Source organism: Emys orbicularis, chromosome 24, assembly GCF_028017835.1.
Source record: "Emys orbicularis isolate rEmyOrb1 chromosome 24, rEmyOrb1.hap1, whole genome shotgun sequence".
NCBI classification, from domain to species: Eukaryota; Metazoa; Chordata; order Testudines; family Emydidae; genus Emys; species Emys orbicularis.
The window spans coordinates 16,344,792-16,359,965 of record NC_088706.1 but is presented as its reverse complement, the minus strand read 5'-3'; the positions used below and the strand labels follow the sequence as shown (position 1 = coordinate 16,359,965).

Below are 15,174 nucleotides of genomic sequence, written 5' to 3'. Positions count from 1 at the left end.
ATGTTATGAATGCCAAAAGTATAACTGGGTTTAAAAAAGAATTAGTTAAATTCATGGAGGATAGGTCCATCTATGGCTAGTAGCCAAGATGGTCAGGGATGCAATTCCATGTTCTGGATGTCCCTGAACCTCCAACTTCTAAAAGTTGGGACTGGACAACAGGAGATAGATCACTTGAAATTGCCCTGTTCTGTTCTTCATCTCTGAAGCATCTGACACTGGTCACTGTCGGAGACAGGATACAGGGCTAGATAGACCATTGGTCTGACCCAGTATGGCTATTCTTATGTTCTTATGCCACCACACCAGAAGAGAGACAAATAATCCTGACAGATTGCCATCAAGATAGTTGACCATATGGTAAATCAAAGGCTTTGATTTACTTGTAAACCAATTATAGTGTTGTGGATGCAGTAAAGGTATCCATGCTCTGTTGCAGCAACACATCATAGGTCTTCCTATGAAACACTTAGGTCTGCTGCAACAGTGAAGTGCTTACATTCACATGCAGTAATACAGCACTGCATATGAGAGAGAAACTCCAAATGTGCTGAACTGCAACAAAAATTACTGCAGTTCACCAATAATATTAGGAAAAACGTTAACAATAAATAATAAATTTGTTAGTCTCTAAGGTGCCACAAGTACTCCTGTTATGTTAACAATAAGGGTAGTTAAGCTCTGGAACAGGCTTCCAAGAGAATTGTAGAATCCCCATCATTGGAGTTTTTTAAGGACAGGTTGGACAAATACTTGTTGGAGTGGTTTAGGCATAGTTTGGTCCTGCCGCAGCGCAGGAGGCGGGACTAGATGATCTCTCAAGGTCCCTTCCAGCTCTACATTTCTATTATACTATTAATACTCAAGGATGATGTGGATTTATTCTGGTCTGGATCACACAGTTATAGCGACTAATCCAATGAATTATCCAGACCCCACAGCCCTACAAGCTTCTTAAAAGTGATGTATTACCAGTATTCCAGAAACATGTGTCAGTTCAATTACTGTAAGATTTGTTCCCCACCCTCCATCTCCCATTGGAGATAACTACCCCAAAGCAAGTCCTGCATAAAATAATTAGATCCAATATGTTAACACACCACTTTGTCTTTCATTCCTACTCCTACTTTGTCACAGCAGCAGTAATAAAGGTTCATAGAAAATCATAATCACATTATATACCAGAATAGCATATTTAAACACCTCTTATGGAACCAAAGGTTTTGGTGGCACTTAAAAATACATATGGCTTGGCTTTATTATTATTTAATTTATATCCAATATTTCAGAAACCTGGAAAATACAAACATACCTGATATCAGCATGGAAGTAAAGGGAGACCATCTTGCAAAGATGACATATGAAGGGCCTGCCTAGCACCTCTATTGTCATTTACCCCTGTGCCAAGTGGGTGTAAAATCACTACCTCCAATGCAAGTAAGTGGTGAAATCAAATTTGGCAGCATTTAATGCTCACTTGGCACAGGGGTAAATGATTTATGCAAGATGCAAAGCAGGGGGGAATCAGCCCCAGGATGTCCTTATTATGTAAAAGACATAGTCTTAAATTCCAAAGTCCTAGACATTTGACTGAAGCTCAGATATTCCTCCATTTATTTAAAACTCATATGATCTCCTTATATAGGTGCATAGTGTTTTTGTTTTTTGTTTTAACAGGGTTTTCTGCCTTAGTTGCATTTAAATTAAGCATGATGATTATTTTACCTCACTATGGATTCTCCTTGGCCATAAAGGTAACTTCCCCATGTTTCAAGTGCAGCCAAAGTTAATATGGCTGTATTTTATTCACTCCCGGTTGTGTTGCAATATTACCAATGCCAGAAGTTAAAACCTGCACAAATCCGGGAAAGAGTCTATGTAGCAACAGAAGATCAGTAGGAACATGTTATTACTGGAATGATTTCCAGTGGATATCCAGTAATTTCTTGACATGTTTTGAGAACTTCTGTGTACATCCTGTATTCCTTGTCAGTTATATATACTATACAGCACCACATCTATAAAATAACCTAGTCATGAATTTGTTATTGAGCAATCACCCATATAAATTGCTCGACTCTTGCATATATAATTCATATGAAACATAATCATGAAGGCTGCACAAACCAAGGCTATTAATTCAGCCCTAAATTGATTCTTATTTTCTTTGGCTGCTAATTATCTAGTAGTCTTAGAATATTCTCTCTCCCCAACACTATATGAATAATACTTGACACTCACCTTAAGCTTGATTGTCCCTTTATCTGAGAGAGAGAGAGAGAGAGAGAGAGAGAGAGAGAGAGAGAGAGAGAGAGAGAGAGTTATGGCATTGTGTTATTCTTTCTGAGTTAAAGCACTTACTTCAAAGACAAGTAGGGCTCAGAGGAGGGAAACCGTCATGATGCCTCCAACTGACAGGTCCCCTGATTATGGTTTGATTTAGCGGAAATATTTTTTTCTGCACTGTGCAAAGCCAGCAGCAGAGGTGGGAGGAAGGAAACCATATATAGCTAGGCTCTTCAGTATAAACTTGGCCTGACTGGGTATGTTAATTCATAACTTTTTCTCAGAGTAAACGGCAAAGTGCTCTATGGTTAGAGTACGCAACTAAGGTTGGGGGTTGGCCACAAGGAAGCTTACTAGAATATTTTGCTGCCAAAGATCTGTCCTTTTCTGTGACTTGAATCATCCTCATTAGACACCCATAAAATCTATTTTGGTTGCTGTATCTTACCATAGCTAAGATTTCTGTTTAGCATGTATCACCCACATGTACAAATACCACACCCATCTATGTAGCCAGCACAGCGCAGCTCTCTGCTAACCTGGGACCTAAAATAAGACTGATCCAATTTGCAAGGGGAGAAGGAGAAATATAAAACCAGAGACATTCCCTTAAGGAAAGGAAAACTATTTTAAAGAGGAGTTTTTCTATGGATCATGACTTCTCTTACTGATGAGTTAGGGATTTAGGCATGTAGTCCCCATTAGTTGTAATAAAGTTACCCATATAAAAGCCAACTAAGATGACTAGGAACCCTCTTAGGCCCACCAAAATCTGGTTCTCTCTTTTCATGGAGGCAGCCACAGCCCATAAAATTACAGGCCCTGCCAGACCCAACCACCTCTGGATCACTCTTCTTTATCCCAGCTCAGAAGCTGTTTTAATCAAAGCTTACGAACCAAGAGGGTAGACTTCAGAGATTTCCTCAGTTAGTAGGCAGTCATTAAGATCACAGCATCCATGCTTCTTCTGAGCTTTGCATAGAGCAGTGTTAAACATAATGGTAAAAATTACTGTTGATTGTCTGAGTCCAGTCCACATTACAGCTTCCATCATTGGTAGCACTGCTAAGCATCATTTTCACCAGTGTAATTTGTTTTACACTGTAACAAATTTGTTAAGTGAGACATAGTCAAAGCCCCTTTTGTCTTCCCAGACAGGAAAGATGGATTTGATTTTCAATCCTAAAAGGTATCTAGTTGCACCAAAGTTATCACCTCTCTCTATAATGAAGATGGATCTTGAAGGGGGAGAATGGATCCATGATGGATCTTGAAGGGGGAGAATTTGCCTCCCCACTAAATTCAGATTCAGGGGTAGAAGAATTCTGATGTTTTTGCAGAGATGTCATATTCTTCCTCAAATTCAACCTTATTCTACATATAGTTCCTTCAATGAGAAAGCTCAGGTTTCCAATGGGAATCTAGATGTCCACTTGACCACTTGAATACTAGTGCATCACCTGCATTTAAGTTCTCCATGTATCTTAGTGTTTCAAAGGCATCAGTGTTGATCATTTCAGACAACCATGAACCAGAGCCAAGCCAGTGCAATCAAAACTGGGAACATTCTGCACCAATAAATGGTTTACAAATTATTATGAATCCAGCTTCGGCGTTATTAGAAGCCATTCTCTAAAAGTTGCTAAAGAGCTCCCCACAGCACTTTGGCTTGTACACTAGCTCTTACTCAGTTTCCCATAAATGAGAACTTACCCAGAACTGCTCCATGGCCTCGTGCCACTGTTTCTCCTTTGACCACTAGCTGAATCTGGACTGTTGTTTCCTTGATTGAGTTAAAGATGGTCACACTAACAGCTTCCTCTACGCCTGATCGGAAAACAGAAGGTGCTGCTATCAAATAGCCCCTGGGAAATAAGGTTGGAAGTGGATAATCAGTGAAAACAGCAACAAAGTGTGAGGTTATCAAGGTGCCAAACAGCATGAAACTATTTAAAATATTAACATAAAGAAAAGGGCAAAATATCCTGTAATACAGTCACATAGAGTCTGCCCCCAGGACAGCCACATTGGCAACATGCCAGGAGCTTGGGACTCAGTCTAATATGCATAAAATGGAGCAGATTGCAGTCTGGCTATCTTCACTGGCTTCATCTACTAAAAAAAAAAAAAAAAAAGCGACTGTAATGTTCCATCTTGATCCAACGAGGAGAGGTGGGCCATCACCATAAGAGTTTTGTAGTCTCTGAAGATCAAGTCTTCATATTAATTATGAGGGCAGCTTCCCAGCCAAGCTGTAGAACACTTTTACATGTTCACACTTTGGGCACCATTTCCCTTGGACCTCACTAATAATCAAGATAGCAGTTCCTGGTATGTGTACATTAGTTAATGCTCATTTGCAAAGAGATCCTGTGAAGTTACAGTTTACATCAGCATGCTACCCAAAGAATTCCACATGACAAACATCAATAGAACAAATAAAGCAACAAGCGTTAGCTGTAAATTGCAGCAGCAATTTACAGAAAGTGTGATTTGTATCTTTGGCTTATACATAGGATACTAAGTATCAACAAAAATAAGTATTGTACTAATTAGACTTTATAGTACTTTGAAACCAGCACTAAGCTCAATTATTTTATATCACAGCAATATATAGCTGTTTCTCAACTGTACTTTATCAGATATATTCACATTTATAGAACTGCAGTCACACTGCCACGAATAGGAGCCTGAATTACTGGTACAATTCAACTATAGTGTACTAGTATTGACATTCTAATTATACATACTAACATACACAATTAAGTACAGTCTGCTGTATATGAAAAGGCTGATGCACACTGAAGAATTTGGTGACATCAATCAGAGCCCTCCAGTTTAGCATTATATATAATGCCCTGTTTTTAAACACTTTAGACCACATTTTTAAAAGTGTCTAATTATTTTGGGTGCCAAACTTAACACACCTCAGAGAAACCTGATTTTCAGAAGGTGGGTGCTTCAGCACTTTCTGAAAGTCAGGCTCAATTGAGGTATATTAAGTTGGGCACCTACAAAACTGAGGAATACAAAATCATCAGCCATTTCTGAAAACCTTGGCCTTAATTTCCCCCTTCTCTGCCTCTTCCCTGCTTTAAAAGAGGAAGCAGAGGTTAGTGGTAAAAGCTTAGAAATGGGAGTCAGGAGATCTGAGTTCACATTCCCAGTTCTGCTTGTCACTCAGCTTCTGTTAAAATGGCTCCATCTTGAACAATGTGTTACCAATTTTTATTGTTTAATTTTTAAAAAATCACAGCTTTGGAAGAAGTATTCTAACAGTCCCACTTTCGCTTTTAAAACTTCCCTGAAAGACTTCACAACCATACATAATAAAATCTTGTGTACAGTTACGATGGGAACGCTTATGATCTTCCCATACTGAATGGCACCATGCCATAAATTTATAGACTGTATGCACTATAGTCTCTTGCATTACAGTCTCCAATGTCTTTGGTGTATGATACTGTAAGCAATACATTTATATCCTCTTTTATGACATCATGCATCTTTCTGCTTCTTTCCCCCCCAAATGGAATTTTTTTATAAGATAATTTTTCATGTCACACACTTTAAAACATATTTCAGCCACTTGCCTCACTATGGTTCCAGCAGTTGGGTCACTTTAGTCCATGATTAATTATCACTCTGGGATGAGGTTGATGGTGTTTTACAGCCCCCAAGTCACCTTTTAGCAAATTCCAACCCAGTGTTTCTCTCTCAGCAGGCCTCATTGCCATGGAGATCCCATTACACCCAACATAAGTTCAGCTCTCTATGGTAGTTCAGTCAGATTGCACTGGATACTTAGAACTTAAAGAATTTGAGAATAAACGTCCTGTGGCCGCAAGTTTAAAAATTCACCAGGTTGCTACCTAATCTGCATATCCTTGGTAAGGAAAACACAGCCAATCTATTTGGAGGAGAGAGAAAAATTCATTTGCATCCAGTACTAAATCATTACTTTCAAACTTTTATTGGAGCAACTTCTGTTGGGGAGAGAAGCTGGTCCAATAAAAGATATTACCTCACCCACCTTGTCTCTCTAATATCCTGGGACCGACAGGGCTACAAAAATACTGCATACTTTTAAACTGTCACATAAGTATTGGTCTGCAGTAATGTATATGAAACATATGTATCCATATCGTTTTAAGCAATTCTAACTTTTTTTCTGGAATATCAGCTTGTTGATGTGGTCTTTAAATTAAGTCATTTAGTAGTGTTGTACTTGAAAATTAAATGTTTAGCTTGGATACTTCTGATGGTAACTTGACAGATCATGCAAGAACTTTTGACTAACAGCTCTGCCAGGTTACACTAAAACTTGGCAGGAACTGGCAGGATGTGAAATATTTTCTAGTAAGCAAGAGAAAATAGGAAGTCTTCATGGCATCTAGTTAAAGCAGCTATTCAGTGTGGACTGGTTACAAACCAACGTAATAAAACAAAGCAAACTTCAATAAAAATTAAACTAAACAAAAATAATGCACAGGAACTAACTGTGTATTCAGTTTCTATAAAGTAGATGAGAAGATTTTCACAGAAGTTAAAAAAAACAAAAACTCCTCAGATGATTTTCCAGGCAAGAGAGTTTCACATGTTCTTCCAGTAAACACCTCCTTCCAGGACAACTAACAGTACCTCAAACTATTACAATAACCGGTTAGCAGATCACAGCTCATATTTAACATTCCATATTCATACCATTGCATTAAACAAGTATTTGTACATAAATGCTCCCTCTCCCTAACGTTGTGTTTAAGACATTCCAAACAAGTATTACCCGCCCCCTCGAAAGTTTGGATTTTTGCAAAGACCGTTGTATGATGATTAACTATCAAATATATTTGTTTCCTCCGGCATATTCCTCCAGTTTGCGACCCTGGCTAAGAATGTTGCATGGATCGATTTAGGGTTATTTGTGTTGTGAGCCATCCTTTAACAGCTCCTTACACGGGTTTAAAGGTTTCTCCATCTACACACCTCCCCTCCTTACCTGCAGGGTCTGCTCCGTGCTGGGGGAAGGAAAAGGTGGAGATGTTATGACTACCGCCCGGAGAAAGGGGTGGCATTGCCTTGAGAACTTAGGGGGCTCCCCACATGCCAGCGGTAGGGAGCGATGCCCCAGAGCCAGGCTGCAGACCTGGGGTCTCTACCCGGTGACCCGGGCGCGGTGGGGGCACTGCCCCAGGCCGGTACTTACTGGCTCTCCGGGGGCTGAGCCCCGCACAAGCTGCAGAGGGACAGGAGAATCCACCAGGCGCAGCCGGGCTCCTTGGGGGGCATGGCGCCCCGGGGAGCGGCTCCTTCCCCCAGGGCTGCTAGCTCTGGAGCCCCAGGCCACGGCGCGCTCCCTGCAGCCCGAGCCCGGCCGGGCAGGAGCCTTTGTTCCGGCGAGTACAGCCTCAGCTCCCGGCTCCCGGTCTTGGCTCCCCGGTGCCTCTGGCCGCCGCCCCCTGGCTCCCCCCGCCGCGTCCCCGCCCCCGGGCCGCCCCTCCTGGCCCCGGTGCCCGCTCGGCTCCGGCCCCGGCTCTTTGTCTGCGGCTCCCCGCCTGCTCCTGACAGCATGGACCGGGGGAGGGGGCTGGGACCCCCGCGCCTCCCCCTCCCAGCGCCTGGGGCATGAGCATCGTACCCCCGCCCTGCCCCCGGGCGGCCTCCCCATCTCCCACGCAGCCCCCCGGGCAGGAACCGGCCTCTCCACCTCGCTCCGGTCCCCTCAGGCAGGGACGCGGACCCCACACACCAGCGAGTCTCTCTCCCGCCCAAGCCCCGTGCATTTAGGGGTAGCCCGCTCCCGCGCCGCCAGGGCACCGGTCCCTGCACGCCCCATCCCGGAGTCCTGGCCCCTGTCATGCCTCCAGAGCTGCCCCCCAGATCCTCCCCTCAGTTACCCCCCTTTAGCTCTGCCCTCTCACCCCCCTCGGGTCTCCTGCCCTTACACCCCAGTCACCCCTCAGCCCTGCCCTAGAGCTGCCACCCCTCTCAGCATTAGAGCCTTCACCCCTCCACACCTCAGCCCTGACCCCTCACCTGTCACCCCCTCAGCTCTCCTGCCCCAGTCATGCCGCCTCACCTCAGCCCTCACCCCCACCTCACTGCACTCCTCACCTCAGCCCTAGAGCACTCACCCCACTCACCCTCCTCAGCTCTAGAGCCCTCATCTCAGCCCTGACCCCTCAGCTCTAGAACCCTCGCCCCCCAGTCACCCCTGCCTCACCTCAGTCCTCACCCAGTCATCCCCCTAGGTTCCAGATCCTTCACTCCCCACAGTCACCCTGTGTCACCTCAGCCCTGACCCCCAGCCATGCTCTCAGCACTGACCCCTCGGCTCTAGTGCCCTCACCCCCTAGTAACCCTGCCTCACCTAAGCCCTGACCCCCAGTTGTACTCTCAGCACTGACCTCCCCAGTCAGTCCCTTACCCCTACATTAAGGACCCCTGTATCAGCCATCTTCCTGGGACCCTCACACACACCACCAAGAGCCCCGACCCCCAGGTACCACCCTCCCACTCACTGGAACTCATCCAACCTGTCACCTCTCCTCCCTTAACGTTAGCCCACAACTGAAGGGAGTGCCTAGGTCACTAGGAGAATGTGAGCTACCCTGACCCCTTAGGGCTGGCTGACATCCCATCTCTTTGCCTGTCACACTGCAAGAACTGCCAAAACTCCCATCCTCTTAGACCACCTGAAGCTCATCAAACCCAAGGCAAGGTCACAGTGCAAATGGCTTCTCTCCCTTCATTATCTAAATCGAGAAACTGCCACTGTGCTTGGAGAGGTCTCATTAAGCATTGTTATAGAGGAACAACCAGATTAAAGAGCTGTTACCTGACTCACAGACCAGTGCCAGGATTGTTGTTATTTGATCTTTCTCCATCCCTAGGCCCTAAACCTAATCTATCCATCTCCATCCCTAGATCCTAGCCAGTAGCTAAAGTAGATTGAGACAGGAGGGGGAGCTCTCGCTGCACATACCATGGAGGAAAGGGAGCTGTGGGGGAGCACTGTTTAGCAAAGCAGGGAGAAGCTGGGGAACTCCTATCTCAGCAGAGGAGGGGGTGCCATACTTCTCCCACAACTGCCTCTTTGTTTAATTATTGATTCTATCCTATCCTATCTCAATCCATCCCTGGATCCTAGTATCTCTCTGTGTCTACCTAATCCATCTCTATTTGTATTTGCTGTTGATCACTAGGAGATGCTCACATTGTCTATATTTACTCAGTGTCAGTAGGTATGCTCTTTGGGGCAGGGACCGCTTTTTATGTATGGTATCAGAGCACACTGTCCACTCCAAAACCACACACTAATACAATATTACTATTTTTTTTAAATAGAAGTTGTCAACAGTAGATAATCCTCCAGCTCTTGTTAATAACAGGGAGAGGAAAGGACAGAGCGTCCATATCCAAGATACTAGTGGTATTTCAGGATCATAAAATAAATGTCCTGGTCCCCTGTAAACACTGGAAGCAAATGAGTGCTCCAGTCCACAGAAAAGGACCTAATCAAGTCTGGATCAGTTTCGCTAGAGGCAGTCTCCGTAAAACTATGCCTTCCAGGGCAAATCACTTCAAGGCAGCATGTGCAAAATGCATCAATCCCAAGAGAAAATGAATAAACAGCACAAGGGATATAGGATTGGTTTCCAAGATATTAATAGACTGGAAGACTCATGGAGCCAGGTGCATGGAGTTTACTTGGCACCCAAATGTGTAAGAGGAGAGGCTATTTTCCCTTCCAGTTTTCACAGTGACAGTTGCTGTGTTCCAGGTTAAATCGATTGAGAATGGATAATATCACAGTTTAATAAGGATTTTAGCAATCTCTTTCCTAATGTTGACTACCCTGTTCATAAATTGAAGAGGGAGGATGCAGACAAGATGCCAGGGTTTCTTTAGCTGTCATTTTTCACTGTGACCTTGCCATCTTGCCATGTCTGTAGGGAAGGGAGATAGGGAGGGAATGCTGCCTTGTGCTATATTGTGGGTCTAGGATGCAGCTCAGCGCTCATGACCACATAAGGTATGAAAGGAGGCAAGTCATAGCAGGAGGAGAACCCCAAAGTCTGATGTGAAATCAGTCATCAGAGCGAAAGGATTGGGCCTTTGCCAGGAAGAGTTCCCATTCTAGAAGACTGCAGGTCTATGGCATGTCAAGGATGGAGCAGATTCTAAAAGAGATGAAGGAGGGAGAAAAGGGGGCAGTCTTTAGAGGGATGTAAGAAAGTTCAGTTTTGGCTGTGGTTCATCCCGGAAGAGAAATGGAATATAGAGCCTTTTGCCATTAAGTCACTGGTTCAAATCCAGCCACGATCAGTAGAGCCTAAATGCCAGACCTTCCAGTGGCCTCTGTTAAATGAGTCTGGTGGTGTAAGTCTGGTTCAGAGAAGACAATTGTCACCATTGCAGTTAGAACTACATTGCAATGTTGGTAGCAGTTTCAGTACAGAGGACAAGGACTTAAGTAGGCCTTGTAGATTGAACTGCCCTCTGATTACTAGTGATTATCCTTCTAAGCAACAGTTGAACCATATTGACAAGGCAGTAGGGAGGAAGTTTCTGCTGTAACTGCTCATGCTGTTCTGAGGATAAATAGAGAACTTTCTTCTCCAGAGCTATTAACCCAGCACCTTTCACTAGTGCTAATTTTATGCACACAAAGCCTTTGATTTCCTAGTAATTGGACATTCTGCCTTCTGTGGGAGTCTCCTGCTTCCTGGGCTTGCAATATTTGAAAGGACTGCAGAAGTAGCATATTTCCCCCTCAGAAAAACTAGCTCAACAGCAGCATCTCTAGTCAATTTAGGAGTTGTGCTGACGGGGCCCTATGCAGCCTTTTTCTGCCAAAAGCATAGTAGTCACAACACATGGTGGAGTTCAGACTTCTAGATCACTGCGCTCTGCGCTATACCCACCCAGGAATTAATTAATCCCCACTAATTCATTTTTTGCATTTGGAATAAGTTATTTTCAAGCACCATAAAGTCACTTTGAGGAATTAGCGACTAGCAATTAGGAAAAAAGGGAAATTCTGTAAACTCCCATTTCTTCTTTGGTCATCCCAGTCATTTCAGTTCAGAGTTCTTTCTTTCTGTAAATATCTGATATGGGCTCTATTATTTTATTTAGCTGAAAAGGCCCTTCTTATCCAAAACCCATCTACAAATCAGAGCCACTTCCTTGCAAGCCCTGTTTGCTACAAGATCTTGCTAATTGGAGTATTTGATGAAGCCTGACCTTTTGCTAACTCCTAAAATGATTTCAGTCACCATAAATCTAAGGAGGAAGCCCTTAGGTGAATCATTAGTGGGCCAGTAAGTTTTCTGCTACTCAGTCCACGCCCCAAAAATACAGTCATAAAAATATTGACGAAAGCTATTCAACTATTTAAAGAACAGAACCTGAAATTTCAGCATATTCCATGTATGGTGGGGTATGGTTACAGACTGGTGTCTGGTTTAATCTCTGGGGGATGATCTACTAATTTTTAATATGACCCCCATAAAACATTAATTGGTAAATTGTTTAATAAATTCACAGTGTCCTCTATAACTGATAACATTGCTAGATGTGGCTTCATTTTCCTGGTCACCCTACCCTACCACCTTTGGTTATCTCCTTATGATTTGTGGCAAGGCATATTAAATCTAAAGGGGAAAAAAGACAGCAGATAAGGTAAATGTAAAGATTTAGAGCCACATTTATGAAGCACAGTTAAGAAAAGAGCTAGGCTGGTACTTAAAGAGCTGCAACACCCATCTCCTAACAACTCTTTTATGTGCCTTTATATCAGATAAAGCACCAAGCAGCTTAACCATGATCTCTAAAGTCAATGGGACTATGCACACTAGCAAGCACTAGGTTGCGTAGTAAGTATTTGTAGGATTGGGCCCTAAAGTTGTATTGTTTTCACAGTGGTTCATTGTAGTTGCAAGGCAGAATGGTAGCAGCAAAGAACCCACAGGGAATTCAGAAACTGCCATAATGTCCCATATTGAATTTCCTAAGAAAAATGCAAGGAACAGAAATTCTTCAGGGAATAGTGGCACCAACCTACATTATATTCTAATCTTATGCAAATGGCTTTGTTGAGATGCAGAGAGTCAGCATTTTAAAATAATTGAGAATATTACTTTTCTAACAAACAAAAAAAAAAGCAATACTCCATTATCTATACCCAGAAGCAAGTGCCTGGGAATCCCTCACTTGACTGTCCGAAGGAGATCCAGAGTCACAGATATACGCTAGTCTCAGATACATAGTTCACCTTTGTTACATAAAATAAAGCAAAATGGATATTTAAGCCCTTTCACTACATGGCTTGTAACAGTGGAGTTGCTCACATTTCTCCGTCTATATTAATGTTCCAAGACCCCTGTCTCTTCCCCCAAAGTCACTACAATGTCAGGGCTCCCATTTTTCAAACAAGACCCAGTAGCACACACATTGTGTGTCTGAGTACTGGCTCTCTGGAATGGGTTGGCTCCATTTTGAGGACAGAACAGTTACATGAAAATTACTTGGCAGAGGTCTCGGATGGAATCCCAACAGGTGATTACCAGGAACATCAACTTAAGGAGATTTTCAAAATATTTTATTGTGAAAAATAGAAGTTACTCATAATTAAAACTCTTCTACTGAATGTTAGGGCCCCAAAACTGAATTGTACATTACATTAACTAAAAAAAGAGTATGATTGACTGCTGTGCAGCATATCTCAGAAAGTGTTAGTGCCCAATTCCTGTCACCATTATGCTAAGTAATTGGCTTTCATGTGACTAATCACAGAGTAAGGTACTATTCAATGTAGTAAGAATGTCAGTATCACACTCTCAGTGCTGAGTGTGCAGTCTACAGGAATTGCTCACAGCCTAGGGGGAAAAAAAATCAGGAATTCTTCTAGCAATAGCTCTGTTGAGGGACAATGTCCCATGGCAGCTTTCAGCTTATAAACAGCTTTTCCATGTAAGGTGAATCCATTTTGCTTGTGGTCCTTGCCACTGGGGCACATGTGCTCCCCTCTTGTTCACCTCATTTTCACACATCTTCACATAACAAAACACCAGCACGAGAGCTGCCAGGGAACTGTGTTGTTTGCATGAAAGCAAATACATGCAGGGAAGAATGATGTCAGAAAAGGCCTCAGAGTACATCTTCCCTCTACTTGTACAAGGGAAGTCACTCTCTTCTGACGTCTACCATGTCATAAACGAATGACCATAGACCAGGGGTGGCCAAACTTACTCACCCTCTGAGGCGCATATGACAATCTTCAGAAGTTCAAGAGCCGGGGTGCGCCTGCCCTGTTCCTGCTGAAGCCCTGAGACCCCCTCCCCACTGGGCAGAAGCCCATACCCCACCACCCTGCCGCAAGGTAGAGGTCTTGAGTCTGATGGGTGGAGAATGGGGGGGGCTCCGCAAGCCACACTTTAATGGTAAAAGAGCTGCCGCCCCTGCCATAGACTAACGTTACTGTTACTCTTTAGCGTGATACTAGTATTGTTTGGCATTGTCTAGTCATTTTCCTGTGTAGAATTAAATCAACACACACCATTCAAATGTCAAATAACTAATTTAAAATGTGAACTTTTCTATTAATTTCTAGTCAATGCACTAATTTTACCTTTCTCTCAACTGAATGCATCTGTAGCATGTATGGTCCTAGTCACAAGTCACTTGGATCAACTTTACTTAGCAGAGGTTGCATTTTAAGCAGTTTTAATTTATAAACAAGCATATTTTGGGACATAATTTGGCCTTAGTTTCAAACTAAGGCATGAATGAAGTTAGCTGAAGTGTCTACATGGAACAGAGTGGGTTCTTTCATACCCTTGGGATTTTTTTGCATTTCCGTAAACTCATCCAAATTACAGGACCACAGAGGACATTTTCTGTTTCACTAACTAAGGACTGTTAAAAAACATGAAAAGGGAAGATTTTAAAATAACTGGAACAGCACTGAAGCACACATGGACAAAGCAGTGTCCAGAGGTTAGAACAGGTGCCTGGGAGTCAGGAATTCTGTGTTCTGTTTCCAGCTCTGTCGCAGACTCACGATGTGGCCTTGGACATAACACTTCACCTCTCTATGCCTCCATTTTTCTATATGCAGAGTGAGAATAATAATGCCAGCCTCCCTTATAGGGTTGTGTGGCTGCATTAATATTTGAAAACACTGACATCTTTTGATGAAAGGTACTAAAGAAGAGCAAAGTGGAAGTATAAAGAACTATGTTATTCTTGTGATGGAGCAAACTATAACTATTTTACAGCACTTCCCCAGGTGTCTCAAAGCAATTTAGAAAGTAATAAATTCAGTACTGGTCCTCCAGTGCCTGCACAGGTAGAGGCAGCAGCCAGTGACACTGGAGCTGATGTTACTGTCAATAACACAGAGCAGATCCCATTTGTTTTTGGCTGAAACACAGTGACACACAAGTCTTGTTATAATTGTATAAAGTCATGAAATGGTTACCACCTCACATACATCAATTACACGTAGAGATATAGGCCTTGATGCTGCGACTGGTTTCACACAGGCAGACCCCTGTACCTGCCCAGATCTAGCTGCAAAAACTAACAGCAGCTGTACTTTTTAAAAGTACATCAGAAGTGCTAAAGGAGCACTGAAGGAAAACTAGGCCATTACCAAGAAGTTAAATGAATTCTTTGCATCAATCTTCACTGCAGAGGATGTGAGGGAGATTCCCACACCCGAGCCTTTCTTTTTAGGTAACAAATCTAAGGAACAGTCTCAGATTGAAGTGTCAATAGAGGAGGTTGTGGAACAAATTGATAAATTAAACAATAGTAAATAACCAGGAACAGATGGTATTCACCCAAGAGGTCTGAAGAAACTCAGATATGAAATTGCAGAAC

General features: G+C 43.1%; 1 protein-coding gene across 1 annotated transcript in view; it reads right to left on the bottom strand.

Moving 5' to 3' along the window:
- The window catches only part of CPAMD8 (C3 and PZP like alpha-2-macroglobulin domain containing 8), a 103,243-nt gene extending 95,671 nt beyond the window's left edge, over positions 1-7,572 (bottom strand). Inside the window, exons 1-3 of the mRNA XM_065422397.1 lie at positions 7,490-7,572; positions 4,000-4,151; positions 2,242-2,264 (exon numbers count right to left, since the gene is read on the bottom strand). Of these exons, the coding sequence (XP_065278469.1) occupies positions 2,242-2,264; positions 4,000-4,151; positions 7,490-7,572 (258 nt within the window). The remainder of the gene's footprint in view (positions 1-2,241; positions 2,265-3,999; positions 4,152-7,489) is intronic.
- Positions 7,573-15,174: the final 7,602 nt, after the last annotated feature.